General features: G+C 41.9%; 1 protein-coding gene across 6 annotated transcripts in view; it reads left to right on the forward strand.

Annotated features, from left to right (window-relative positions):
* The window catches only part of AMOTL1 (angiomotin like 1), a 255,024-nt gene that overhangs the window by 219,484 nt on the left and 8,548 nt on the right, over nucleotides 1–26,992 (forward strand). For all 6 annotated transcript variants that reach the window (XM_027849355.1, XM_027849356.1, XM_027849360.1 and 3 more), the window contains 4 exons: nucleotides 868–1,017; nucleotides 14,421–14,611; nucleotides 20,155–20,280; nucleotides 23,152–23,378. In XM_027849355.1, coding sequence (XP_027705156.1) covers nucleotides 868–1,017; nucleotides 14,421–14,611; nucleotides 20,155–20,280; nucleotides 23,152–23,378 — 694 coding nt within the window. The remainder of the gene's footprint in view (nucleotides 1–867; nucleotides 1,018–14,420; nucleotides 14,612–20,154; nucleotides 20,281–23,151; nucleotides 23,379–26,992) is intronic.

The raw sequence follows: 26,992 nt of genomic DNA on the forward strand, positions 1-26,992 counted from the left end.
TGTCTTTAAAGTACTTTGGAACCTTTGATAGTTTTTGGTGAAAGGTGTCCTTTAGCACTATCATTATTAAGGAATTAATTAGGCCTTGTGCTAACTGCTGTACAAAACTAGGTAAAAGGATATATTCCCTGCCCTCCAGGGTCTTAAAAATCTGAATGCCATACCCCTTTGAGCAGTAGCATGGAGAAATGGGCAGAAAAAAGATCTTAATTACAATCCTGCCTTCTCATATATATTAACTATGACCACGGCCAAGTCACTTAGCTTCTCAGTTCTCCAGGCAGTTCAAAAACCACAAATTACAGATGAATTATTGTAATCTGCATCGTTGGATAGAGTTTCCACATTAAAAGTTCTCCCCTGCCCCCCAAACAATGAAATCTTAGGTCTTGACAAAAAAAACCCCAATAACAAAAAAAAAGTAAATAATGCTTCTAAGCATGATAGTGACCATTGTCTGATGCTTTTTCAAACAGTCTACATGTGCTTCCCTATATCTCTGCTTATTGAAATCTCTCAGAGGTGCACCTCAGAATCTGCCTCCTCCATGAAGCCTTCCCTAATTTTTCTCTTTCCCCAAAAGTGAAAGTTTTTTCACTTTCCTTAGATTTTTATAGACTACTTTATATTTTTCCTTTGCTCATGCCCAGTTCTTCCTAGACTATGCTACCTTAATTGTGTGTATGTTCTATCCCTCTTTAGATTGTATATTCCTTGAGAGTAAGGATTGTGTTTTTTTCATCTTTGTAGACTCAGCATCTGGTAGAGTGTCCGTCAACACAGGACACCGTAGGTGCTTCATAAGTGTTATAAATGTCTAGTGAATTGAACCCCTCCTCCTCTCATTTTCTTTTCTCTTCCCCTCAGTTACGGAAGAAACAAGCTTATGTGGAGAAGGTAGAGAAGTTGCAGCAGGCCCTGACCCAACTGCAGGCCGCATGTGAGAAGAGAGAGCAGATGGAACGAAGGCTGAGGACCCGGCTGGAGAGAGAACTGGAGGCCCTGAGGATGCAGCAGGTAAGAGGCCTACTATAGGGTCCCCAGAATCCTCAGCCTCATGTGGGCTGGTGCATGGGATCATTCAGCTATCCTAGCTATCATAGATCAAGACCTGGAAAGGACACCAGAGATCATCTGGTCTACCCACTCATTTCACAGATGAAGAAACTGAGGCCCAGGGAAGCCAAGTAGAGAATGAGGATAAGTGGATAGATAACTAAGTGGATAGAGTGCTGGCCCTGGAGTTCAAAAGACCTGAATTCAAATCTGACCTTAGATACCTTCTAGCTGTATGATCTGGGCAAGTCAGCAAACCTTTGTTTGTTACCTCAACTGTAAAATGGATATGATAATGTCACCTACTTCCCAAGGTTGTTGTGAGGATCAAATGAGATAGTATTTGTAAAGTGTTTATAGCACAATCACTGGCATATTGTAGGCACTTAACAAATCCTTCCTTCCTTCCTTCCTTCCTTCTTTCCTTCCATCACATTAACTTCCAATTATTTCTTTCCTGTCAGACTTTCCCGTATTAAAAAGGGAGGATTAAAGATTAAGAGATATTTTTAAAAAGCACAGTTTTGCAGAACTATCAGTTAATCTTTCAGAATGGTTGACTCAAAAGAACCATGTCTACTTTCTGTAGAATGGAAGCTTCATGAGGGTAGGGACTGTTTAGTTCTTTTTTTTTTGTCTTTGTACATAGCGCTTGGACATTGTGACTCGTCAGTGCTTGTTGAATGAATGAATGAGGGAGATGAATGATTCTATATTCAACTACCACCTCATTCAGTATTGGACATTAAGTAAACATTCCTTCTGCTGCACTTCCTCTTCTGTGAATATAAGGTTGCTATGAATAAATCCATAATAATATTAACAAATGATCTCCAACTCAGCCTCCATTGCATATCCCTCTTGTTGGGTAGGTGACCATGATGTATGGTAAATTATGGGTAAGCAGAGAACACAAAAGCCTAAGTTCAGGATCCTGGGGTCTCCTCTGGAAGTCTATGCTTTCATAGCGGTTCTTACCAAAGAGCTTGTAAACACTTGAAAACACAAATAGCAACCAGCCTGGCTTTCCAATTGGAGCTGCATGTAATTTACTCTGGTATGGGGATTTTCCAGCAGGTGTGGGTGGTAGAGAATATTCTCAGAAAATCAAAGGCCCGCCTCACTTTTTCATAGACCTTGCCCCACTACAACAGGGGCGGTCCCTTCTGGCTGCAATACATACAATCTGTCTCATAGCATCCGTAGCACTTACGTAGATATTCTCTTGTATTATTCTCCGTTGTTTCCTTAAAGACTTTTTGTTCTCCTGATCTCCCCTCACTCCAGCTAGATTGTAAATTACTGGAAGGAACAGTACTGGGTGTACAAGTAGGCATTTTATGTACCCTTGGTGTCAGAATTCTAAGAATACATCTCGGTACCCTAAGCAACTAGAATTGGACTTTTCCTTCTACACGTGGTCATTAGGAGGCTTAACTAAGATAATATACAGAAGTGTAGATTATTATTTTGTCTAATTGATAGTCATTGTGGCATAGTTTATATAGGGGCACCCTTGGAAGTTGGTAAGAGCTGGGTTCAAATTGTGCCTTAGACACATAGAAGCTATGTGACTGTGAGCAAATAACTTAATCTCTCAGTGCCCGGGGTAATTCTTAAGATTGTAAACTACAGGCAAGTTGCTTATCTGCATTAGTGAAGGGAATTTGCACACTGGGAGTTCTTTACCCTGACAAAATCATAGGTCTGAACTCCTCCCTCCAAAAAACAATTACAATCATCCCTTCCACATCATGGGTGGGGCATGGCACCCCCATGATATGGAAAGTCCTTGTAAAATTTTTTGGCCCTCTCTTCATACCAGAGAATTTTTTTCTTTTTCCTTTATGGGATGTTTATAGTATTAAAAGATAAAATTAATATAATAATAATAATATACAATGCACATATTTTATGTATTTCTGAGTTTCTAAACTTTTTCTGTGTTGTCTGCTGGCTTTCATATGTCCTCTGCAGCTTTCGCAAAAGTCCCCAAAATTTCCCATTTGATTTCTTATGCTGACCCACAATATATTGAAACCTCGATGGGGAAAGTTTCAGTGTGGAAGGGATAACTGTATTACCTACACTATACAAATTAGATTTATTTCCAAGTATCTTAAGTATCCAAGAGACTGTAAATAGTCTCCCTGTTTTCACTGTGTTTGCATTTATGCCTTCGTAACATGGAGATGGGAAGTTTTTAAGATCCTTTGGAAATGCCTCAAAAGCCTCAGAGAATAAATAACCCAGCATGCTCATCTTCCCCTGTCCTCCATGCCTTCCCCCTTCAGAGGCCGTGCAGAAAATGCTCCTGCTGTGCCCTGAAGGTTGACAAATAAAGCCTTTGGCTGGCCATCAGAGGAAGGGGATTTCAGAGCCTGAGCCCTCCGGGGAAATCTCCCTGCTTGAGATCTGGACACGGACTCTGGAATTGTTAGCGGGGTTCCCCCCGACTCTTTGTGATTGTCATGTGAGCGTGAGGGAAAAGTGCATCTTTTCAGTGAGCAAAAGCCAGAGACTCGGTTCCTCTTCAAGCAATAAATTGTGCATTATTTTATAGAAATGGGGAGTGTTCATTCCTCCACTTGAGCATTCATGAAATACTCAAGATTTTCCCTTACTTCAGTTATAAGCCAAGACATTGGCTGCTTTCCCCTTCACTCTAAATAAATAATCCGTGGAGTTTATAAAGGGCTTTGCCGTTTACAAAGCACTTTGCTCACATAATCTCATTTCATCTTTATAACCCTTTACAGTAGCTGCTATTATTCTTCTTTTCAGATGAGGAAACTGAGGCTACAAAAGGCAAATGATTTGTCCAGGGTCACATAGATAAAAAATATGGGGGGTGGGATTCAAACTCAGGTCCTCTTGACTATAAGGCCAGCACTCTATCCACGAGGCAATATTGTCTCTTGGCTGCTTATTAACAAATAGTCAATAAATCAGTAAGCATTTATTAAGGCTATACTCTGTGCCAGGTACTATGGAGACAAATGCAAAGAATGAAATAATCTCCACTTTCAAGTAGCTTATATTCCAATGGAGAGACAACAAGTGAGAGTGCATGTAGGCATGTGTATGTGCATGTGTGTGTATGTGTGTGTGTGTGTATGTAGATAGATAGAAAATAAATTCAAATAAAGATATTTAACCACATGGTAGTTTGGGATAGAAATAGATCCTCACAGTTGTGAGCATCAAGGAAGTCTTCACGCTGTAGGTAGTGCTTGTGCTGAGGCAGAGGGGATACATGGGGCACAGCTGTGTAAATGTCCGAGTGGCTTCACATGAATCATACCCCAAGTAGACTCCAGGTAGCCCAGGTTATAGTCTTTGGATCTGTCTGGAAAACAGCAAGCTGAGAATGTAAAATTCCCACAACCCTGCCAGCAGATGGTGAAAGCTGGATGTTTCTCTTAGAAATTAGGGTCACTAAGAAACAGGTCATCAGATCAAATGAGATAATGTTTGTAAAGCACTTAGCATAGCACCTGGCATGTAGGAGGTGCTCTACGAAATGCCTATACTCTTTCCTTCCTCTCTTACCTTGCAAAGACCGCCAAGGCTCCTTCTGCTCCCGAGGACCGTGTCAGATGACCACTAAAACTGGATCCTCACCTTACCCACCACTGTGTATTTGTACATGGTTATGGAGCTTCTTGGCCCCATCCTGTTTGACTAGGGAAAGGCTTTTCCAGTCCACACCAGAACCTTACTTCTTTGCCTCCTAGTGTTCCACTGACTGTGTCAAAGAGCCATTCATTCGCGTTTCCCCCCTTCTAAAAATGGGCTGAGGGTCACGCTAAATAAAGCACAAAGGCCCCCTTTCCCCCTCCACCCCCAACATACAGCAAGACCAATATTACTGTCCACATCCTGTGAGGCATGATTTTACATGGAATTTTTTGAGAGAGGTTTAGAAAGCTTATTGAATCTCTTTAGTGAAATTAGGCGCCACATTTAGATCTGTGTCAGGGCCTGGTCATACTCTGGGACTCCTGATTTCCCAGGGCAGCACTTTTGTAAATTCTGGGCACTGTGGTTGACCTGTCTATTATTCCCAAGGTTGATAAGAACAGCAATTTTTTTTTTCACTCTGGGAAATTAATAGAGGTGTGGATTTTGTAGATAAGAGGTGGTTTAGTGAGTTGGTTAGACTTTGAGAGTCAGCTCAATTCCGGTGGCATACCCTGGACCACTCTGGTGTGTCCTCCTCTCATCCTTCTCCCCTCCCCTCAGCCTTTCCCAGTCCCATTGGAGATAGTAACAGAAGTGCAGGTGGGTAGGGCTCAAAAAGAGACACTTGAGACACCAGCCTAGCACAAAAATACTTTACTCAGGAAAGAGCCTTCAGTTAATAGGCTCTTGATGAGTGAGATATGAAGCTGGTCCTTAATAGCACTTGAAGGTGGGAGTAGAGGGGAAGAGAAAATAAAGATGAAAGAGAAGAGGAGAGAAAAACAGTATGTCTAAATACTTCCAAAAATTTAAGACAATTTCCATGTCTTATTTCAGTCATTTTCCCCATTGACTCTATGAGGTAGGAGAAGGGAATATGGAAATTATTATCATAAATCTTAGATGTAGAGCTGGAGGGGACTTCAGAGGCCATAGAGTTCAACCCCCTTATTTTACAGCTAGGAAACTGAGGCACAGAGAATTTAAGGCTAGGGTCACATAGTGGCTAAGGCAGGATTTGAATTCAGGTCTGCCAAATGCCAACATTCTGTCTATGACACCTCCTAAGTATTATCTCTTTGTAGATGAGAAAATGGAGTCACAGCAAAGTTAAGTTCCCTTGTCCATGGTCAAACAGTTAACCAATGACAGAGGAGAATCTAGAACTCTGATTCCCATTGGCAATTTTCTATCAATCTGGCTACAAGAAAGTTCCCTTTTCTGTGGTTTTATTTGCATAGCTGCTCTTGCAGTATGAAGATAGAATGTGTGGCATCATTTGTTTCAAGCTCATGTTCATAGGTGTTAAGTTATTCAGTGGCAGAGACCTCGTCAGATTTGTCTTTGACTCTCTCCCAGTGCCTAGCATGCAGCAGGCACCTCATAAATGTGTTGAATGAAAATGAAAATAAATCAACTTAATCTGTCATGTGAGAGGTTTAGATGGGATGGAAGGAAGAATTTACTAGCAGTGAAGATTCATAAATATTGGAATGGGAAGGGAAAATGGTAACATCTTATGAAGTTTCTGGAAAAAGGATGGATTCTCATCTGGATGAGACAAAACATAGGATTTAGAGATAGAAAGAGCTTTGGGTATCATCTCTTCCAATCCCCTCATCTTACAAAAGAGGGAACCGAGGTACAGAGAGGGTAAGTGACTGTGTGCAAAGCCGCACCAGCAATAAATAATAACTGCAGAATTCAACCCCAGGTCACCTGACTCCGAATTCAGTCTTCTTTTCACTATGCCCCATTATTATTATTGTTTAGTTATCATCCTATTGGAAGTCAGGTGGATGGAATATATGATTTTTTGAGTTTCTCTCTAGCTCTGGGACAATGATTACATGCCTCAGATAAGAGAAAACTCTTCTTTGCAACATGAGGCTCACCTCGCAGACAAACTGACATTGGTTGGCAAAAATCTTTGACACTGTGGAATTTATATATGTGTGTAGGTATGTATAGGTATACACACGTATATACGCATATATACATGTGTGTATCTATCTATCTATATATTTACATATATGTATCTTTAAAAAAAAACTCAAAATATTCAATTGGTGATCATAGGCATTTCCTGACCATGCTTTTTCTTCCCACAGCCCCTAGCTGAACCCTCTGCTTCCATAAAAAAAAAAATAGAATCATAGAATATGAGAACTGGAATGGATGAATACACCAAAGGAATCCGCACTATAATGTATCCCACAGATCATCATCAAGCCTCTGCTTGAAGACGTCCAAAGAGAGATAACTCCCTCTTCCACTCTTGGACAGCTCCCAATGTTAGAAATCTGAACGTCTTCTACCCATGGCTCCTGGTTCTGCCCTCTGGGAACAAACAGAACAAATCTGAGCCTTCCTTCGTGAATAGGTCCTTCAGATGCTTGAAGACAGCAGTCATGCCCCTCCTGAGGCTTCTCTTCTCCAGGCTAAACGTGCCCAGTTCCTTCAGCCATTCCTTGTATGTCTTAGGTTGAAGGCCCTTCACTGGCCATCCTGGTTGCCTTCCTCTGAATGCACTTTAGCTTAACAATGTCACTCTTGAACCCTGATGCCTATAAATGAACACAGTATTCTTGATGAGTTTAGACAAGGGCAGTGAGACTATTACCTTCCCCTTCATGGAAACTACACTCCTCTTAATGGGCAACTAGGTGTTGCAGTGCAAAGAGCACTGGACCTGAAGTCAAGAAGTTGTTGTTCAGTCATTTTAGTCACATCTGACTCTTTGTGACCCCATTTGGAGTATTCTTGGCAAAGATATTGGAATAGTTTGCCATTTCCTTCTCCAGTTCATTTTACAGATGAGGAAATTGAGGCAAACAGGGTTAAGTGACTTGCCCAGGGTCGCACAGCTAGTAAGTGTCTGAGGCCAGATTTGAATTTAGGAAGATGAGTCTTCCTGACTCCAGGCCCAGTGCTCTATTCACTGTGTCACCTACTTGCCCTTGAAATCAAGATCTGAGTTCACATTTGTCCTCAGACACTGACTAGCTATGTGACCTTGGGAAAATCATTTTCTTTCTGTTTGCCTCAGTTTCCTCATCTGTAAAATGGGGATAATAATAGCACCTACCTCTCGGGGTTGTTGTGAGAGTCAAGTGAATTAAGAGTTGCAAAGCACTTAGTACAATGCCTGGCATATAATAAGCACTAACAACTAACACATGTTAGTTGTCATCATCATCATCATCATTTTCATCTTCATCATCATGCAGGCCAAGATTACATTTAAAAATTTAGGTGAAAAAATCTGAGACAGAGATTATGTCTAAAAGTGTGAAGTGTTTATAGTATTCTGTCTTATTAGCACGTCCTCCTCCCCCACTTCCCTACTGTGTGTGAGTAAATGTGTTTCATACTCTCTTCTTTGGGATCATCATCTTCATGGGTTTTTTCTGTTACTCGTGTGTTCAGCTTTCTTGGAGTGATGATTTCATTTACATTGCTGTAGTCATTGTTCATAGGGTTTTCTTGGGTCTTTTCATTTCACTCTGCATCAGTTCATATACACCTTCCCATGTTTATCTAAAGTCCTTATGGTCCCCATTTCTTGCTGTACAGCAGTAATTGCTCTGTTACATTCAAATCAAGGTAGGACAGTGCAAAGAGGATTGAACTTGGAGTCAGGGAACCCAAGTGCAAGTCCTAGCATCTGCCACTTATGACCCTATGACCTTGGGCAAATCCCTTACCCTTTCTGGGCTTCAGTGTCTTTCTCTGTAAAATGCGGGGGTAGTACCAGATGGCTTCGAAGAGATAATGACAGGTTTTTTTCAGCCAATTCCAGATTGATGGGTCACTACTTTGTTTCTGATTCTTTGCTATCACACGGTAATGTTATGAATATTTTAGGGTATATCATAACTTTGGTTTTTGTCTTTGACTTTCTTGGGGTATATGCCCAGTAGTGGGATTACTGGGTCACATGATAAAATTTTCTATACTTAAAAAAAAAGGAGGATGAAGGGATGGACATTATGAAGACATACGCTCTTCAAATAGCTCCTACGTCCATTTGCTCCCTCCCCTTCCTCACAGGTCTGTTTCTGGTAGGATTTGATTCAGCCATTGTAGTCCAACTATCTAGCTGTTCCTATAGGTAACACACAAATTCCTTTGTTAATCTAGGGAATAGTGTATATCATTGAGGACAGGGAGTTCGCATACCTCCTGGCTGGCTCAGAAATTCCAGCATGTGACTTCAAGAGATGTTCCAGAACATCATGGAAATGGCTGTACCAGAACACTGAGCAGCCTATCCTTCTAAGGAGAGCAGCAAATAGCCTGGTTCAGACACTGACTGCTGCTTTTTATCCCAAGGCAACCTTTTCTCTTTGTTGCTTTATGGCAGACAGCATGATAAATTATGTCTGATTCTTCCCAAAGCCCATATTACAAAAACAGTCATGTCTTTCAAGAGGAGCCATCTGAAAAATAAGAATCACAGAATCATAAAGTTTTTAGAGGCCAAGTGGACTTTAGGGATGATTCAGTCTTCTTTTACAGGTGAGGAAACTGAGGCTTAGAGAGTCAAGGGGACTCAGTTATCTCTAGCTAGAGAGCAGCTCATCTGGAACAGTCATTTTGCCTGAACTTGTTAAATTTGTATGCGTGCGGCACCTTCCACTTCTCCCTAGGGTAATGGAAGGACTGGTTGGAAAAGTAAAATTGGTTATGACTGAGAACTGGATGTTTTATTTAGAATCTCAGCCACAGAAGGAATGAAGCATAAATATAACCATTTCCACTAGTTCTGGGCAAAAGAACAGGGGATAGGAATCAAGAGGCCTGACTCCTTACCTTAGCTTTGCCTCACATTTCACCTGTACGGCATCGAGAGAGTCACAGCTTCTCTGTTCTCATCTGTGAAATGGAAACCATAACAATAATAACTCACTCTTGGATGGTGCTTTGTATTGGACGAAGCACTTTCCTCACAATGCTCCTGCGAAGGTGAGTAGGAGGTACAAGTGTTATTACCTTCAATTTACACATGAAGCAAGTGAGGCTCAGAGAGGTCAAAGCCATGGTCAACAGCCTTTAAATGGTAGAGCTGAAAGCTACTAGTTTTAAGTCTTTCCATGACCACTCTTAATAACAATAACAGTAACAATAGTAACAATGTTGTTAACAATTAACAATAATACCTTCGAAAAGCAGCAGAGCATGGTGGATAGAGAGCCTCCCTCAGTCAGGAAGATCTGGGTTCAAGTCCTGCCTCTGATACTTAAAGTGACCCTGGACAAGTAACTTAACCTACCAACACTTTAAGCCATCCTTTAAGTTATGGAACAATTGCTGATCTGCTCTGATAGAAAGAGTCCACGCAGGGAGTTCCCTATATCAATAAAATGACAGGTTTATCATTCCCTCCCCCCAACAAAATAAAACAAAACAAAACAAGATATGACTGTAGCTTCATATACCACTTTGTACTTTTCAGGGTTTCTTTACATATTTTTTTTTTCATTTAATTCTCATAAAACACTCAGAGATTGCAGGGCAACTGTTACTATCCTCATTTTAGATAGGAAACTGAATAACAGATAAGTAATATAATTAGTTAACGCTGGAGTCAGGGTTAGAATTGAAGACTCCTTACTCTGAGTCCATAATGGCCTATGACATGAAAAGTGGGAGGGTGGGTGAGACAAGTGTCAGGCCACACCACTCCCTGACTGATGAGGAAAACACAGGCTCCACCCTCGGGAGTTCTGGTCCTGTGTTTTAGAATAAAAGTGCTATGTAATTATAAAGGATTGTATTGTCAAGTCTTCTCCTCTCCAAGGGACTCTGATAAACATGGAGAGGGAAGTCATCTGGAGATCTCTGGGGCGTGTGGGGGTGGGAGTCCTACTTTCTTCTCAGAAACTGAGTAACCTTGTTTATTCCCCGTCTGCTTCCATGTTCCGCTGGTAGTTAAGTTGGTAGCCAAGTGTGCTTATCTTTTGGGGCTAATCCCTGGGATATAGAACATCAGTCCTTCAATCCCTACACAGAATGGGACAAAAAAAAAGCCCTCTAGCCAGGGCCTAAATGTGACTTGGGGAAAGTGATTCTCTTCCTGGAATTGAGGTCATGTCCTGCTTTCCAATAGCAGGTGGGAGTGGGGCAAAGGAATCTCCCTCGGTGTTTGGGAATCCACATTCTCCAGCGTTCGAAGGAGCATCTGGTATAGCTTTGATCTCATTTCTGTCCTGCCTTAAATTAGGACTAACCACAGATGCCAGGGCTAGTAGCCAACTGTGGAACTGAGCCCAACCCCTAGAGCGGTTGGTGCTTCAGCTCCAATGGGGATCTTAGTGGCACAGAGCTCCTGTAAACCAGTATTGAGGCTCTGCAGGCCATTTCATCTATGGACTCATAGAGTCAGGGTTCCTGAAAATACAAGATGGGCTAAGCAAAGGGAAGGACTTAGACAGCTTTTCCCTCCACATTGCTGGAATAAGCTATAGAAAGGGACCACCACTTGTGCTCCCGGCGTGGTACTTGATTTGTAAGGATCATAATATTAAAGATTTAGAGCAAAAAAAGAAAAAAAAAAGAAACATCAGGCCATCTAGTTGAAACTCCTAATTTTACAGATAAAGAAACTGAGGCTCAGCAGGGCTAAGTGACTTGCCCAACATCATACCAACAGTAAGGGTCAGAGATGGGATTTGAACCCAGGTCTGTAATTTAGGGCCACATATATAATGACATCATTCTATTCCTAACCATCTCTTAATGGGAAGATAGAGTAGGAAGAACATTGACTGCCAACCCAGCGTTCTTCCATATTGTCACATCAAAAGATGATTAGCAATAGGACGATGTCATTATATATGCGGCTCCAAATTACATTACCAGCTTTTAGAGGGTACGATCCCTGAATGGCTTCATTTCATAGGCTGTTGCCACTGTCCTTTTCCTTGCTTCCCTGGAGACCTTGGTGGCAACTGTGTCATGGATAGGGGTTGGAGGAGGAGTGTCACTGTAGTTGCAACCAAAGAGAGCTGACTCAGTTGTATCAGTGACCATAAGTACTAGTCCTGGACCAGTTAGCTAAGTGAGTAGGACTGGTGGTGTTGAGAGCTATGGTGCAGGTTCACTGCAGCTATCCCACTTCCTCCTTGGGGCTAATTTCAGCCCCATGGAAGGGAAAGAGGAAAACTCCAAGCCTTGTTACTTTGGCAGTATGCCTATGTTCTTACCTGTGTATGTCTCCTCTTGAAGTTTGTAAACTGTCCACCAGGATGGTGAGTGGGCTAGAAATAATTCTGTAAGGAACTGAGGATGTTTAGACCAAAGAAAAGGAGTCTGGGGCCTTAGGTCAGAGGATAGGGATAATGGTTGTCTTCTAGTATTCGAAGGGCTAACATGAAGGGGGGGGAGAATTTGATTTGTCCTACTGGCCCCAGAAGGCAGGATTAGATACAGTGGGGAGAGATTTCCTACTTCTGATGCTTACTGCCTTGGGCAGTTCACTTAACTTTCCAGGGCCTCATCTGTAAAATGAAGGAATTGGACTAGAAGAGCCTCTGAGGTCGCTTTCAACTCTTGATCTAAGATCCTTTGACAATATTAAATTGAAGGGAGGCATATAGTAAGAATAGAATGTTAGCTCTGGAACAGAACATAAGACATCATTTGTCCAACTCCCTTCCTTTCTTAAGATAAAGAACCTGAGATCAGGAAATTAAGTGACTCGCCTAGAGGTAGACAGTTAGTGTCAGAGCTAGGCATGAAACCTAGGAATTACAGCTTGTAGTCAATCCATTGTCCTTTTCGTTGTAGCTACTGCTCATCGGTCCCTCCCAGCTCTAAAGTTCTGTGATTCTGAGATTCTCTGTTAATGGGGAGGGGTGAAGATGTGGGTGTATCAATCATTCAAACAACAAGCCATTATTGCACACAGAGTATATGCGCAGCCATGCCTAGCATTTTGAGGTATACAGGAAAAGTATATCATGGACCCTGCTCTCTGTGTGTTTACAGATTACCTGGGAAAACCAGATGACCACTGAACCATACACAACAGATTATGACTAAATACTTGCTTGTTTGGTACAAAATAGAGGAGTTCGGGGAGGAGGCAGATCAGTCAGAGCTAGAGACATTGAAGAAGACTTCACAGCTCGGGAGGTGTTGAATTAGGTTGTGATCTGCCATGTTGCCTGATTGGCCACTTCTATATCTCTATAGAGGAGAAAGAAATAATAATCTTAATGCAAAAATGTACTCAAATACCTGCGAGGTTGGGTAGGATTTGGGTAGGCAGAAGAAGGGAAGCAAAAAAAGAACAAAAATGGTGAAAACATAGAAATGAGAATGAGTACAGTATAATAAATAATAAGCATTTATTAAGCACTTAGTTGTCCAGAAAGAGCATTTTACTAGGTGCTTTGGGAAAGAAGGGTAAGGAAGACTCTGTCCTTACCCTGAAATAAGGTGATGGTAAAAAAAAAAAAGTAAGGTGGTACCAGCTATTAGAAGGATTTCAATGATAGGCATGTTATGATTGAACTTTGTTTAGTAAGCAGTAGGGAGCCATTGAAGGTTTTCGAACAAAGGAATGAGATGACTAACTGTATGTATAAGATCTAAGACATAGAGGCTATAATATCTGGGACAGTGAGATAAACCTGGTTTAGAAAGGAAGATGTGTGATGGGAAGCAATAAGAAATTAGGTTAGGCTTGATATAGTAGAAAGTGGGGAGCCATTGAAAGTTTTTGAGAAAGTTTAAGAGTCCTTAAGAAAAGCCAGTCTGGCAGTAGTATGTGAGACAGACTGGACTCAAGGGGGCTAGTATAATATTTTAGGTGTGGGGCTGTGAGGGCATGAACTGAGCTGATAGCATGGGAATGAATAGGAAGAAAAGGATACAAGAAAAGCTTTGGAGAAAAATTCAGTAGGACTTGGTGACAGGCCATGAAGGGGAGTAAGGGAGGAGGTAAAGGAAAGGAGTTGAAGATTTGAGGTCACTAGGAGAATTGATCACAGATTTAGGGAAGGAAGGGACCTTAAAGTTCATCTTTCCCAGCTCCTTTATTTTACAGATGATGAAACTGAGGCCAAGAGTTGTTCAGAGACTTGCTCCAGGTTTCATAGAGAGTAAGTGGCAGAGCCAGGATTCAGATGCAGGTCCTTTTGACTACACTGCAATGTGATGGTTTTACCATTGACAAAAGAAGCAGCATGGTACAATGGAAAGAGCCCTGACTCGAGACAAAAGACCTGGGTTCAAATCCTACCTGCCTCTGATGTTTTCCACCTGTGACACTTTAATCTCCCTGGGCCTTGGTTTCCTCATTTGTAAAATGAGAGGGTCAGACTAGATGACTTCCAAGGTCCCTTCCTGCTCTTGAGATCTATGGTCTCATGACCCCAACCAGGAAAGAGAGTTGGTTTGTGAGGGGGTGTGATAGACATGGGTTTGCACCTGTGGAGCCTGAATGCATGTTGATTGTATGTTGCTGTAGGGGAGGAAGTGCATGTGTATGTAGTATGTATAATCATTTGTACAAATGTCTTCTCATATATGAGCAGATAGTACCTATGGGTCTATGTGCATGGACCATGTACACCCTTATCCCTGAGGGTGGCTGACATGGAAAAGAAGTTAAGGTACCTGCCGTGGAGTACATTTGAGCATCAAGATTATTATTTCTTTCTCCTCTCCAGAGACATGGAAATGGCCAGTCAGGCAACATGGCAGATCACAATGCCCCAGCACTTATGGAGCTTGTGAGGGAGAAGGAAGAGAGGATTTTGGCCCTGGAAGCTGACATGACCAAGTGGGAACAGAAGTACCTGGAGGAGAGTACCATCCGACATTTTGCCATGAATGCTGCTGCTACTGCAGCAGCTGAGAGGTAAGACCCCATTACTTTTGACGACATACGTAGGGGAAATTGAGTTTGGAGGCCAAGGTCACGGAGTCATTGAGGATTATAGCTCAGATAACTTCCCAGAGGAGTGACTAAGTACTCTGCTGACACAATGAAGAAAGATCTGACATAGGTAACTGCTAATTTTCTTACCCAAAGACTGTATTTTGTTGTTCTAAGGTAACATTAATTAATGATTTTTAACTTTTTCTTATTATCTCCTGCACTAAATTAGCACAGTGCCTGGCACATAGTAAGCACATAATAAAAGTTTGTTGATTAACAGATTGATCTCTCTGAGTCAGCAAATCCCAATGTAACAATAATAATCTTTTTAAATCTATCCAATTGTACATTTGGTCTCAAAGTTTGCATGGTTATCTCTTGAATATCCAAACAAATGAACAGGAACCCATAGAGCATCTAATCCAAAAGGGCAAATAACCCAAATAACTCTGGTTTTAGGATGTGTTTTTCTACCCAGGTTTGAACGTGGGTGTATCTGACACATTTGAAATTCACCAAAACTTTAATCAAAGTCATGGAGCTGTGGCAGGCATGGTGGCTAGGATAATGACCTTAATGTTAGGAAGACCTGGGTTTGAATCCTTCCTCAGACACTGTGTGACCCTATGACCTTCATGATCCAATAGAAAGTCCTTTGTTTGGTTCTTAAAGCCCATGGTAACCTGACCAGTTCCTTCCTTTCCAGTCTTCTTATATTTCACTTACCTCCACATACTCTACAGTCTAATGCCACTGGCCTCCTTACTGTTTCTCAAACAAGTCACCCCATCTCCCACCTCCAGGAATTCTGACTGGCTCTCTTCCATGCCTGGAATTCTCTTTCCCCTCATCTCTTGATTTCCTTCAAGTCTCAGCTCAGATTCCATCTCTGTAAGAGGTCTTTCCCACTCTCCCTTAATGCTATTTAGGCTTCCTTCTGTGATTATCTCCAGTTTAGCCAGCATATGTCTCATTTATACCTAGTGGTTTACATGTTGTCTCCTCCATTTAATTGTGAGCTCCTTAAGGAAAGAGGCTGTTTTATCTTTCTTTGTATCCCCAGCACAGTGCCTGACACATAGTAGGAGCTTCTTGACTTGACTCTGGGCAAGTCTTTTAACTTCTATTAATCTTAGGCTGAAAAATAGTTAGAGAAGTCTATGTAGGCTATAATGTGAGCTAAGGCTAGAAAAACAAGCTTATGGAAGAGCTTGAATATTAGGATAGAAGGGGTTACATTGGGAATGCAGAGGAGGTGGCCTATAGGGGAAGATATTGCAAAGGCAGAATTGATAAGACTTTTTAACTAATTGAGTGTGGGGGATGAGAGAGATAATCAAGATAACCAAAGATTCAATCAAGGAAGATGCTAGTGCCCTGACAGAAATATCAAAGAAAAGGGGAATGGCAGCTTTGGGGAAGGCACTGATGAGTTCAGTTTTAAACACAATAAATTTGAGGCACCATTTGGACATCGAGCCAGAGAGGAAGTTGAAACTTACAGAATCTTCATGTTGGAAGGAACCTTACAGATCATCTAATACAACCCGTACTTAAACCTAACACTACTCAACAAGTGGTCTTCCAGCCTTTGCATGAAGACCCCAAGGGAGTGGGAAACTACCTCTAGAGACAGCCTATTACACTTTGGAGTAGCTCTGATTGTTAGGATGCTTTTCCTTACATCAATCTTAAATTTGTTCCTTTATAGCTTCTACTTATTGCACCTAGTGCTCCCCTCTGGGGCTAAGCAGGACAAGCCAGATACTTCTTCTAGATGACAACCTTTCAGGTACTCAGAGATAACCACATGTCCCTCCTCCTCACCCCTATTTCTTCTTCAAGACAAACAGTTTGAGATTCTATGACTAATCCTCATGTGGCATGATCTGAATTATTCAAACTCTTAATTACATAGTTTCAAATAACACTGAATCAAGTATACTTGTTTTATGTTGCATAATCAGATATGGGACTGCATATCTGGGAGTAAAGAAATTGATGTGGGAATTGTCTGTATAGTGTTTATAATTGAAATAGTGGGAATGGATGTGATTTCCAAGACAGTGAATATGGAAGATATCAGAGGATCAATTACAGAGCCTTAATGGATAAGAAGAAGGATGAGGAGCTTGGGAGAAAGAAAAAAGTACATTCCTAGAAATAGGAGGAAGGTGAGAGGACCATGTCAAGGGATCCAAGGGAGGGGAGAGTACTAAGAATGAAGTAGAAAAAAACCAATTCAAATATGGTGGAGCCACAATTAGAATCTCACAAAACTTAGCAGCAATGACACTAAGAATAAAGTCAACAGATTCATGCTATAGAAAGGTAAAAGAGAGTGATGATTATTAACAGGCCTTTAGTTTGGACAATAAGGAGGTCTTTAGCAAACATGGTGAGAGCAGTTTTAGGAGAGTGATGGGAACAGAAGTCAAACTGCAGAGATCTGGAATTGAGTGAGGGTGGGGTGGGGGGAGGAAGTAAAAGCAGTGTGTACAATATTTAGAAGTGTTTTAGTGGAGTATTACAGTCAAGTGATGGTTTTTGTTTGTTTTTAGAATGTGAAAATAAAAGCATATATGTAGGCCAAGGGTAAGAGATCGTAAGAGATTAAAGATGCATTAGAGAGGAAATGATTGATGGAGAAAGGCCACAGAGAAAACTGAATGGGATAGAATCCAGAGTTCAGGTGGAGTTAAGTCAACAAGCGTTTTTAAGTTCCTACTCTATACCTTGCTCAGCACTGGAGACACAAGGAAAAGCAAAAATAGACCACCTTTAAGGAGCTCACAATCTAAAGGGCACAAGTAAGCAACTATGTACAAACAAGACATATACAAGGTAAATTGGAGAAAACCTCAGAAGGAAGGCACTAACATTAAGGAGAATTGGGAAAGGTTTCTTGCAGAAAATAGAGATGCAACTTAGCAAGGAGGAGGGCCATCTCATACTCTGGAGACTGGTGAAGATGGGTGAGGACATGAGAGGTTTATAGGCTTGGAGGTGAGATAGCTCTGATCTCAATAAAGTAAAAGATGTGGTTTGTACTGAAAGCAAGATGGGCTGGGGTTAGAATCAGGAGCATGAGAAGTCATGTTGGCTTGTCTCTTTCCCAGCCTCTGCTGGTAAATGAATGAATGAAAAAAAATTAAGTGCTTACTAGGTGTCTAGTACTATGCTAAGGGGCTCCACGGGGGAAGACTGCATATTGTCTCTATTGAGAGGAAGCTCTGTTTGTTGTCACTTGTAACCAAAATCTTAATTTTCCCTTACCATTATCTCTTAGATTTAAATTCAGGCAGGCCAAAAAAATGGAAGTGGTCATCTTTTGGGAGCTCATTTGGAAATGATTTGCTGCTGTTGACAGTTATTGATTCTATATCTTTGCTTCCTCCTTAGAAAAGGCATTGTCTTGTTTTTCTTTCAAAGAAAGCCCCAAACCTTTCAAATTCCTGTTTCCAGGCAGTGAATATTGTCTCCAGGATAGATGCTGTCAGTGAAATTTCAATCAAGAAATTAGAAAATTGATGAGGATCTATTAACCTCCTACTATATGCCAAGCACTGGGAGTACTATGATAAAAACAAAGTAGTCCATATCTTCTCTCAAAGAGCTTATATTCTTTTGGGGGAAACAGTTTTCAAGTAGCTTCCCCTTGGCTATTGAATCTTACACATCTATGGTTGCCTGCTTAGATTGGGAACTAGGAGAATCGTTAGCTCTGGGTCCCTTCCCATCCCCAAACTTGAGTCTTTTGTCTATAAGTCGTATTTGGGTGGAATTAAAGTGCACCAAAGCTTTGCACTAGGATATTGCTGGCATTGAGGGATGTCTCAAAATTTTAAAAGAACATCTAAAAATATAGCCTTACAGGTTCTTTTGTGAGTCCCCCGAGGCTAGTTGGACCTGAACCAACAGAGACTAAAGCTGAAGGACCAAGGCAGTCATAATGGCCTACTATGTCATATTTCTTTAGTCACTCTTATGAAATTGGTGGTGTTTCTTTCTCTTTTAATGAATGCTAACTAGATGGAGGGCATTTTATTAGCTAATTAAGAGGTTTTTGTTCTCGTTACTTAAGTACAGAATTAAAGAATTTCTGGTGAGATGCCCAGAAATGAGATAATATTGTAATACCTTACATTTATAAAGGGTTTTATAGTTTACAAAATACTTTAATCAACATTATCTCATTTGATCCTTCCAAGGACCCTGTGAGGGACAGAAGTATACACTGATAAAAAAATGACTAACTTTAAAATTGTTATTGTAAGTGACTTAGAAGTCGATGCAGATGGCATGTTTATCAAATTTTCAGATTAAATAAAGCTGATTTAGATAGATGGAAGAGTCACATATTTCAAAAGATGTTAACAGACTGGAAGATTGGACTGTTTGTTATTGGAGTTTTATTGCATTTTATTAGGCAGCCACCAGGCTGCCTAAGGAGGGGCAAACCATGTTGGAAATGCCGCAAGTCAAAGCTTCCATGCTGATCAGTGGTGGATTGGGTTTAGAGATGTCTGCTGGACTTCCAGCTTGGGTGAGACAGGAAGACCTAGTCTCAAAAAGAGGAAGGAGGAGGAGGAGAAGAACAGGAAAGGAAAAGGGAAGAAATATGGAAACTGAGGTTCAGAAAGGCAAGTGACTTGCTCACAAAGATACACAGCTGGTACATGGCCAAGCTGAAATGGGAATCCAGATTTCTTATATTTAACCCAGTACTCTGGAGTCAGGAAGACCTGAGATCAAATACAGCTTCAGACATTTCATAGCTATGTGACCTTGACCAAGTCACTTATCTTCTGTTTTCCTCAGTTTCCTCAATTGCAAAGTAGGGATAAAAATAGCACCTGCCGCCCAGTATTGTGAGGATCAAATGAGATAATATTTGTAAAGCACTTAGCACAGTGTCTGGCACATAGTAAGTACTATATAAATACTAGCTATTATTAGTTACTATCGTTATAGAGAGCAAGACAGGAAGAACTCAGTAAGAAAAGAGGTAAAAACATTTGCAAAGAAAAATTGTACAAAAAAATCAGCACCCATTTATTGAGTGTGTATTATATACTAGGCACTCAGGATACAAAGAAAAAACTGACACAGCCCCTGCTCTCAAGGAGCTTCCATTCTTTCAGGAAAGCTACACGTCCAACATACACCCCTCTTACTAGCTATGTGACCTTGAGTTAGTCACTTAGCTCTTTGAGCCTTAATTTCCTCATCTGTGCAATGGAAATAATAGCGCTATTACTGCTTAATCCCACAGGACTGTTGTGAAGAAAACACTTTGTGAATCTTAGAGCCCAATATAAATGTAGATTGTTGATATTAAAGCTGATAATTCACAATGTAGACGGAATCAAAGGTGTTTTGTCAGCCAGCTAGGGGAGAGATCCCTGCCTGTGATGCTGATAGGAGCTGAATATCTGCTGGTATTGAAAATCCAGGCACCTCATTTTTCATCAGACCATGCTGAATAATGGAAGTGTGTTTTTTGTGTGTTTTGTTGTCAGGGATGCCACAATCATCAACCACTCGAGGAATGGCAGCTACAGCGAGAGTTCCCTAGAGGTCCGCATCTGGCAGGAGGAGGAGGAAGTTGTGCAAGCCAATAGGAGGTGCCAGGACATGGAATACACGTAAGGGACCCACTGCTCAGTTCCTACCATGAAGCTTAGCAGCTCTGACCATTTGTTTCCCTTGAAACCATAGAAATTTCCTTTTCCTTTTTTAATATATAGTGATATTTTTTAAAATGCATGCCTCATTCTTCACCCTTAATCCACCAGCTCTCTGCCAACAGGTCAAAAATGGACCTGTAATGGTCTTCCAGATCCCTGGTCACTTGCACTAGAGTACTTGTGCAGGTCCATTACAAGTTCACTTGCTCCAGAGTCCTAAAACAAGGGGGCAGCTAGGTGGTGCAATGAATAGAGCACTGGCCCTGGAGTCAGGAGGACCTGAGTTCAAATCCAGCCTCAGACACATAATACTTCCTAGCTGTGTGACTTTGGGCAAGTCACTTAACCCCAGTTGCCTCACTAAAAAAGAAAGAAAGAAAGAAAAGGATAGGATGTTAAATTCATCTTCCAAAGGCTCACTGGAAGTGTCTTACTAACTAGAGTAGCAGACAGGATGATGAGGACAATATGTACCTCATCCTATTCTCATATGAGCTTGGTTTGAGGACAGCTAGGTGGTGCAGTGGATAGAGCACTGACCCTGGATTTAGGAGGACCTGAGTTCAAATCTGGCCTCAGACACCTAACACTTACTAGCTGTGTGACCCTGAGCAAGTCACTTAATCCCATTGCCTCGCCCCCAAAAAAACCAAAACCAAAACCCTCCTGCAGAGTCCTAAAAGAAGGTCCAGTTTCCAGTTGAGGAAACCGATTAAAACAGAAGATAAGTGACTTGCTCAAGGTTACGTAGCTATTAAATGTCTGGAGCTGCATTTGAACTCAGGTCTTCTTGACTCCAGAGTACTGGGCTAAATAGAAGAGTGACATTGAGCTGGTGCTTTCTGAGTGATAAAAGGAAGCACCTAAAGAGAGGAAAGAAAGATCTAGCTGTTGTCCACAAAGGAAAAGTTGTCACACATAGCTTCTAAATCCATGTAATTTTATGCCAAAACCCATCTTTATAACTGAGGTTATGTTAACAAGAGCTGTGTTCTGCAGCTATTAATCTGTCTTTCTCCAATCCTTCTGAAGGTTGGAGTGAGGGTTGGGACTGGGGTGGGATTGGAAGATGTAGAAAATATTTCATAAAATCACAGACCATAAGATCTGGGAGATCATCTGGGTCATTCTCTTCCCCCTATCTTATTCTCTCACTCTTCCCTCCCCCCTTGTTTTAAAGATGAAGAAAGTGAGGCCCAGAGAACTTAGGAACACAAAGTCACCAGCCTCATTGTTTATGGAACCAGGACCAGACCTGGGTTGCCTGAGCCCCACTGGCTGTTTCACCCCCTGCAGTACATTGCCTCTTTCCCTTTACCTGCCTGTCTTGGGAGTCTTTCTTTAACTTCTAATCTCTTTTATCTGTGATGGGCTCTAGAGGGTCTGGATCACTTTACCACCCTTGAGGTACAGCAGATTCTTGGGGCTTGTTGGCCAATCATTGATCCATAGAAAAGCATCTAGTGGTTGCTACAGGTCCTCTTTCAACAGAAATAATTCAATCAGATTATCAGTCAGTCAACAAGCATTTATCAAATGCCTTCTTTGTGCCAAGAATTGTGGAAATGAAAAATGTCTCTGCCATCAAGGAGCTAGACAATATGTACATATATGAGGTATATACAACACAAATACAAAATAGGTACAAGGTGATTCTGGGTAATGAGGGGAGGCATTGGTAGATTGAGGCAGCCAGGTGGCACAGTGGATAAAGTGCTGGGCCTGGAGTCAGAAGGACCTGAGTTCAAATCCAGCCTCAGACACTTACTAACTGTGTGCCCCTGGACAAGTCACTTAACCTTGTTTGCCTCAGTTTCCTCATCTGTAAAATGAGTGGAGAAGGAAATGGCCAACTACTTCAGTATCTTTGCCAAGAAAACTTCAAATGGGGTCATGAAGAGTCGGACACAACTGAAATGAACTAGCAGTTAGGGAGAATCAGAAAGGGCTCCGTGTTGAAAGTGACTTTTCAGCAGAGCTTTGAAGGAAACCAAGGATTTGGAAACAAAATTTTGGAAGGAAAGGAGACCAGACATTTATTAAGCACCAGCTGTGTGCAGAGCACTGTGCTTGGTGCCAGGTGAGATAAAAGGTTTAAATAAGACGTAGTCCTTGCCTTCATAAGATCATAAAGTTTAGATCTCATCTAGGTCGGTCTGCTCATTTTATAGACGAGTACATGGAGTTTATAACCTAGTAGGAAGATGTAGCACATAGGCCAATAGCTATAGTATAAAAGGATATAGGGACGATACATTAGAAAGGAACAAAAATTAGTACTATCTATGAGCTTCCTGAAAGTGATGGTATTTGAGTTGGACTTCAGGGTCAAAGGAGATGTTCAGTAAAGAAGATGGTATGCAAGGACAGCATTATTCTCAGCACAAGAATTGATATTAGCCACAGGGAGAAGGTAGGGAAGTGTGAATTGTATATAGGGGATGATGCAATAAATAAATGTTGATGGACCAACTTCCCTGATATTCTTGATGATCTCAGATGAAAAGACATCAGCGAGGGAGACAAATCCTGGATGCGGTATCAGCATAGAAGTCATGATAGTTAAACTGAAATGAATAGTTAGCCCCAGATACATACAAGCACACATTAATACATAATTCAATAATGAAGAACCCAGTGATGACCTCATTTGTCAGATCAAGGTTTGGGGTAGATTGGTACAGGCACTCTGCCTGCTCCTGCTTCTTACAATTTTACTTTGAAGGCGGTACCAGTAACTCCACCCATTCTCTGAAGGTATTACTATGTGAGGACACGTGAGAATTCTGTCTGTAACCTAGGATTTTTTTGCTCTTACTCTCTCACCAGCATAAAAAATCTTCATGCCAAAATCATAGAGAAAGATGCCATGATTAAGGTCCTTCAGCAGCGATCTAGAAAAGACGCAGGAAAGACAGATGCCTCCAGCTTACGTCCTGCCCGCTCTGTCCCGTCTATTGCTGCAGCCACTGGCACACACTCACGCCAAACATCTCTTACCAGCAACCAGTTAGCTGAGGAGAAGAAGGAGGAGAGGACCTGGAAAGGGAGCATCGGTAAGTTCCATACCTCTTAATGTTCTCTCTACTGAACAACAGATCGTAGTGAAATATCAGTCAGTCCATCAGTAAGCGTTTTAATAAATGCCACTTACTGTGTATCTAATAATTGTATCAACTATGTGCCAGGCACTGTGCTAAGTAAGCACTGAAGATATAAAAAATGGCAATATGTGCCTACTAAATGCACCTACTATGTGCCAGACACCGTGCTAAGCACTGCAGATACAGAGTTTGGCAACATGTGCCTACTACTATGTGCCAGGCACTGTGGATACAATGAATAGCAAAAACAATCCTTGCTCTCTAGGTGCTCCTCATGTAATGGGAGAAGAAACATGTTAACTGTGTGCAAACAGGAAAATTAGAGGAAGGGCATTAGCATTAAGGGAGGCTGGAGAGGCTTCTTAGAAGAAGTGGGACTTCAACTGAGACTTGAAGGAAGCCAGGGAAGCCAGGAGGCTAGAGGTGAGGAGGGAGAGCATTTCAGGCATAGGGGATAGCCTGTGAAAATGCATGGTGTCAGGAGATGGAGTGTCTTGTTGTATGAGAACTTGTGAGAGGCAGGACAATTCAATGGAAAGAGATCGAAGGATGGAGACCAGCATTTAGGCCTACATTGGTCATTTATTGGATGAAACTTTGGGCGAATCACTTAACTTTGCTTCCTGTGTAATGGGGACTAATAACTGCCCAATGTATCTCACAGGAGAAGAGCAAAGGAAATAATAGCTTTCAAAGGCTTTTGAAAAGGGAAATATGCTATAGAAATATGTGATACTTCATCCTTTCCTGATGCATTGCAGCCCTTTTGACCTTTAGCAGTCAGTTTCACGAGTTGTACTGGCCCGATGCATTTCTCCACTCATAGCCAAGCTTCTGGTTGATGATTCCCTCCATCCTTTGCTAGGCCGGTTTTCAGCAGGCAGACACACAAGTCCATAGCCAGGTCCAAACTCAAACATCTTCCAGCTTTGTGGGACCCGCCAGAGCTTACACAGCCTTTGAGGTCAGGGGGTCACCTCCATACCACATTGAGGCAGGAGAGGAGGACTTTAGCGGATGATGTAGTATTTGTCATTCCTCTTATGTAGGATGGGACTTCAGGGAGGCTTTGTGAGGGAAGTAGGCACTAATAGGCTTATAGGTCTAGAGCCAAAAGGTATGTTAGATGTCATCTGATCCAGCTTCCTAATTTACAGATCAGGAAATGAGGTTCAGACAAGTTAGGTCCAATCCACTCCAATCCAAAAAACATTTCTTAAGCACTTACTATGTACCAGACATTGTGCTAAGCACTGGGGATACAATTAATAAAAAGAAAGAGAGTCTCTGTCCTCGACGAGCTCAAAATCCCAAAGGGGAGACAACGCACACATGGAGGCAGGAAAGCAGGGATGGGGGATGGGGGATGGGATACTAGAGGGTACCCAGTGCAGAACATCTTGTTCCATGGAGTTCCATGAAACCAAGCAGCAGTTGCAAAATGGAGTGATCTGAGAGTCTATTTGGGTGACTTTTTCCAAGGTCACACAGGCTGTAAATAGCAGACTCAAGATTCAAACTCATGTCCCATGACTCCCAAGTTCAGTGCTCTCCTCACTGGAGTTCCTGGCAGAAATGCCTAGAGTTGGGTTAAAAATTAGGGGTCAAGGGGGCCTAGAAATAAGAGTTTTGCCATAGAAAAATCCTAGACATCTTTTCCTTAGAGAATCTCTCCACTCTCCCATGCTGAATTTCCAAAGCAGCTGGGGTGGTGGGATAAGATAAGGAGTGCCGTTCTCTGACAAATTAGGCTCCTTTGAAGATTCTCCTTAGGAGCAGAATTTGTGCCCTGTGTGATATTTTCCCTTGGTACTGCAGACAGAGGTGGGGGGAACGACTGGGGATAGGGGTTCCAAACCCAGGAATACTAGAGAATTTTGACTGCTTAGTGCCAGGGGGGTTAAGAACATAAGGGAATATAAAGAATAAGAAGTCTGATGATCAAAGCTACCCAGCCAGGATCTCTGTTTGAAGTCCCTCCACAGTCTTGTCTCAGCAGCTCCCCCCCCAAAGGAAATTGACTTCAAAGAGGGTGTGTGGACAGCAGCTGTGCTCATCAAAGACCCCCTTCCAGGGCAATTGTGCTCCGCCTCACAGATAGAGAGGCTTGCTGGAGACCCAAGGAAAGAGAGGCATGATCGACGACAGCTGGAAATGTGGCAAAAGGATGCCAGCCTGAAGTCAGTTTATGACATCTACCCATCTAGGCATTTATCCTCCTCCTGCCTACCCTCTCCCCTTCCAGCCTTCCAAGCATAGAATAGGGCTGCCACCAAAACAGATTCACCCAGAATCTCAGAGCTGGAAAGGATCTCAAAAGTCTTCTAGTCTAACCTTTACCTGAACAAAATTCCCCTTTGCACCATCCCTGGACATGTGATCTCTATGCAAAAACCTTCAGGAAAAGGCAGACTCTGGCAGCCATTCCTATTTTGGACAATTCTGGTCATTAGCAAGTTTTTCCTTGCAACAGAAATGTTTCTGTGGCTCCCATTCCTTGTCCTTCCTTCCCATTTCTGCCTTCAGTAATGACTAGACACATAGAGCCCAATATTTATTGCTGAATTAGGGCTCTGAGACACAAATCTCTATTGGCTTTAAAAGGAGGTAGATAGAAACCCCACAACACCCAATTCTGATTTGGGGAAGGGGCTTAGGCAAGTTTCCTAATTGATCTGGCAAAACTGAGATACCCTGGTTTGTGAGCACAAAATCTCGAGTAGGCTTCTCTTCAGGCCAAGGGATACCTGTGTGTAGTTATGGGAAATCTATAAATCACTCTTTAGGCTGCTCTGGGAAAGAGGATATGCAAACCTAGCTGATGTGGGTGATTTATGAATTACCCAAACTAAGACAAACTGGCTTGGGAAGCATCATGGTACAGGGGGAAGCACATTGCCTCTGGATTCCAAGGAGTTAGGTTCAGATACCTTTCCCAGGCCTTCTTAATGCTTGCTAGTGCCTTCTCTCTGTGATTAGGGTCATGTTGTTTCTGTAGGTATCTTGTTTTTCCATCTGTATATATCTTGTTCCATATTATTTCCACCATTTGTCTGTGAACTCCTTGAGGACCTCAGGAACTGTTTTTGCCTTTCTGCCCCAGCACTTGGCATTTAATAAATGCTTGTTGACTTGTCTTTATTTGATCTGTTATACTTACTGCCTGTGTGACCTTGGACTTTACCCCTGGGCCTCAGTTTCTTCATCTGTAAAATGAAGGGGTCGGACTAGTTTGCCGCTGAGTCCCCTTCAGACTCTAAATCTATGCTCCTATGATGAATAGCACTTAATAGTCTACATATAAGCCCCATCACTTTTTGGAGACAGCTTTTCCCAAAAGACATGTCTCCGACACTAAAAACTTTCACAGCTGACTCGGGTTTCTCCTTTGAAAAATTAGCCCTTCTTTGAATATTCTTCTCAGAAGCCACACATGTGTCCTGTGTCTTGTTCCTTGGTGCCCTGGCCTCCGGACAAGATCACCAGCCCAACTTTTCTTGGAAACATCTGAAGACCTTCATGTCTAGGGTGACCCATTTCCCTCCTCCAATAGCTATAGCCTTAGG

This window comes from Vombatus ursinus, unplaced genomic scaffold (genome assembly GCF_900497805.2).
Source record: "Vombatus ursinus unplaced genomic scaffold, bare-nosed wombat genome assembly UNPS02007344.1, whole genome shotgun sequence".
Taxonomy (NCBI): Eukaryota; Metazoa; Chordata; class Mammalia; order Diprotodontia; family Vombatidae; genus Vombatus; species Vombatus ursinus.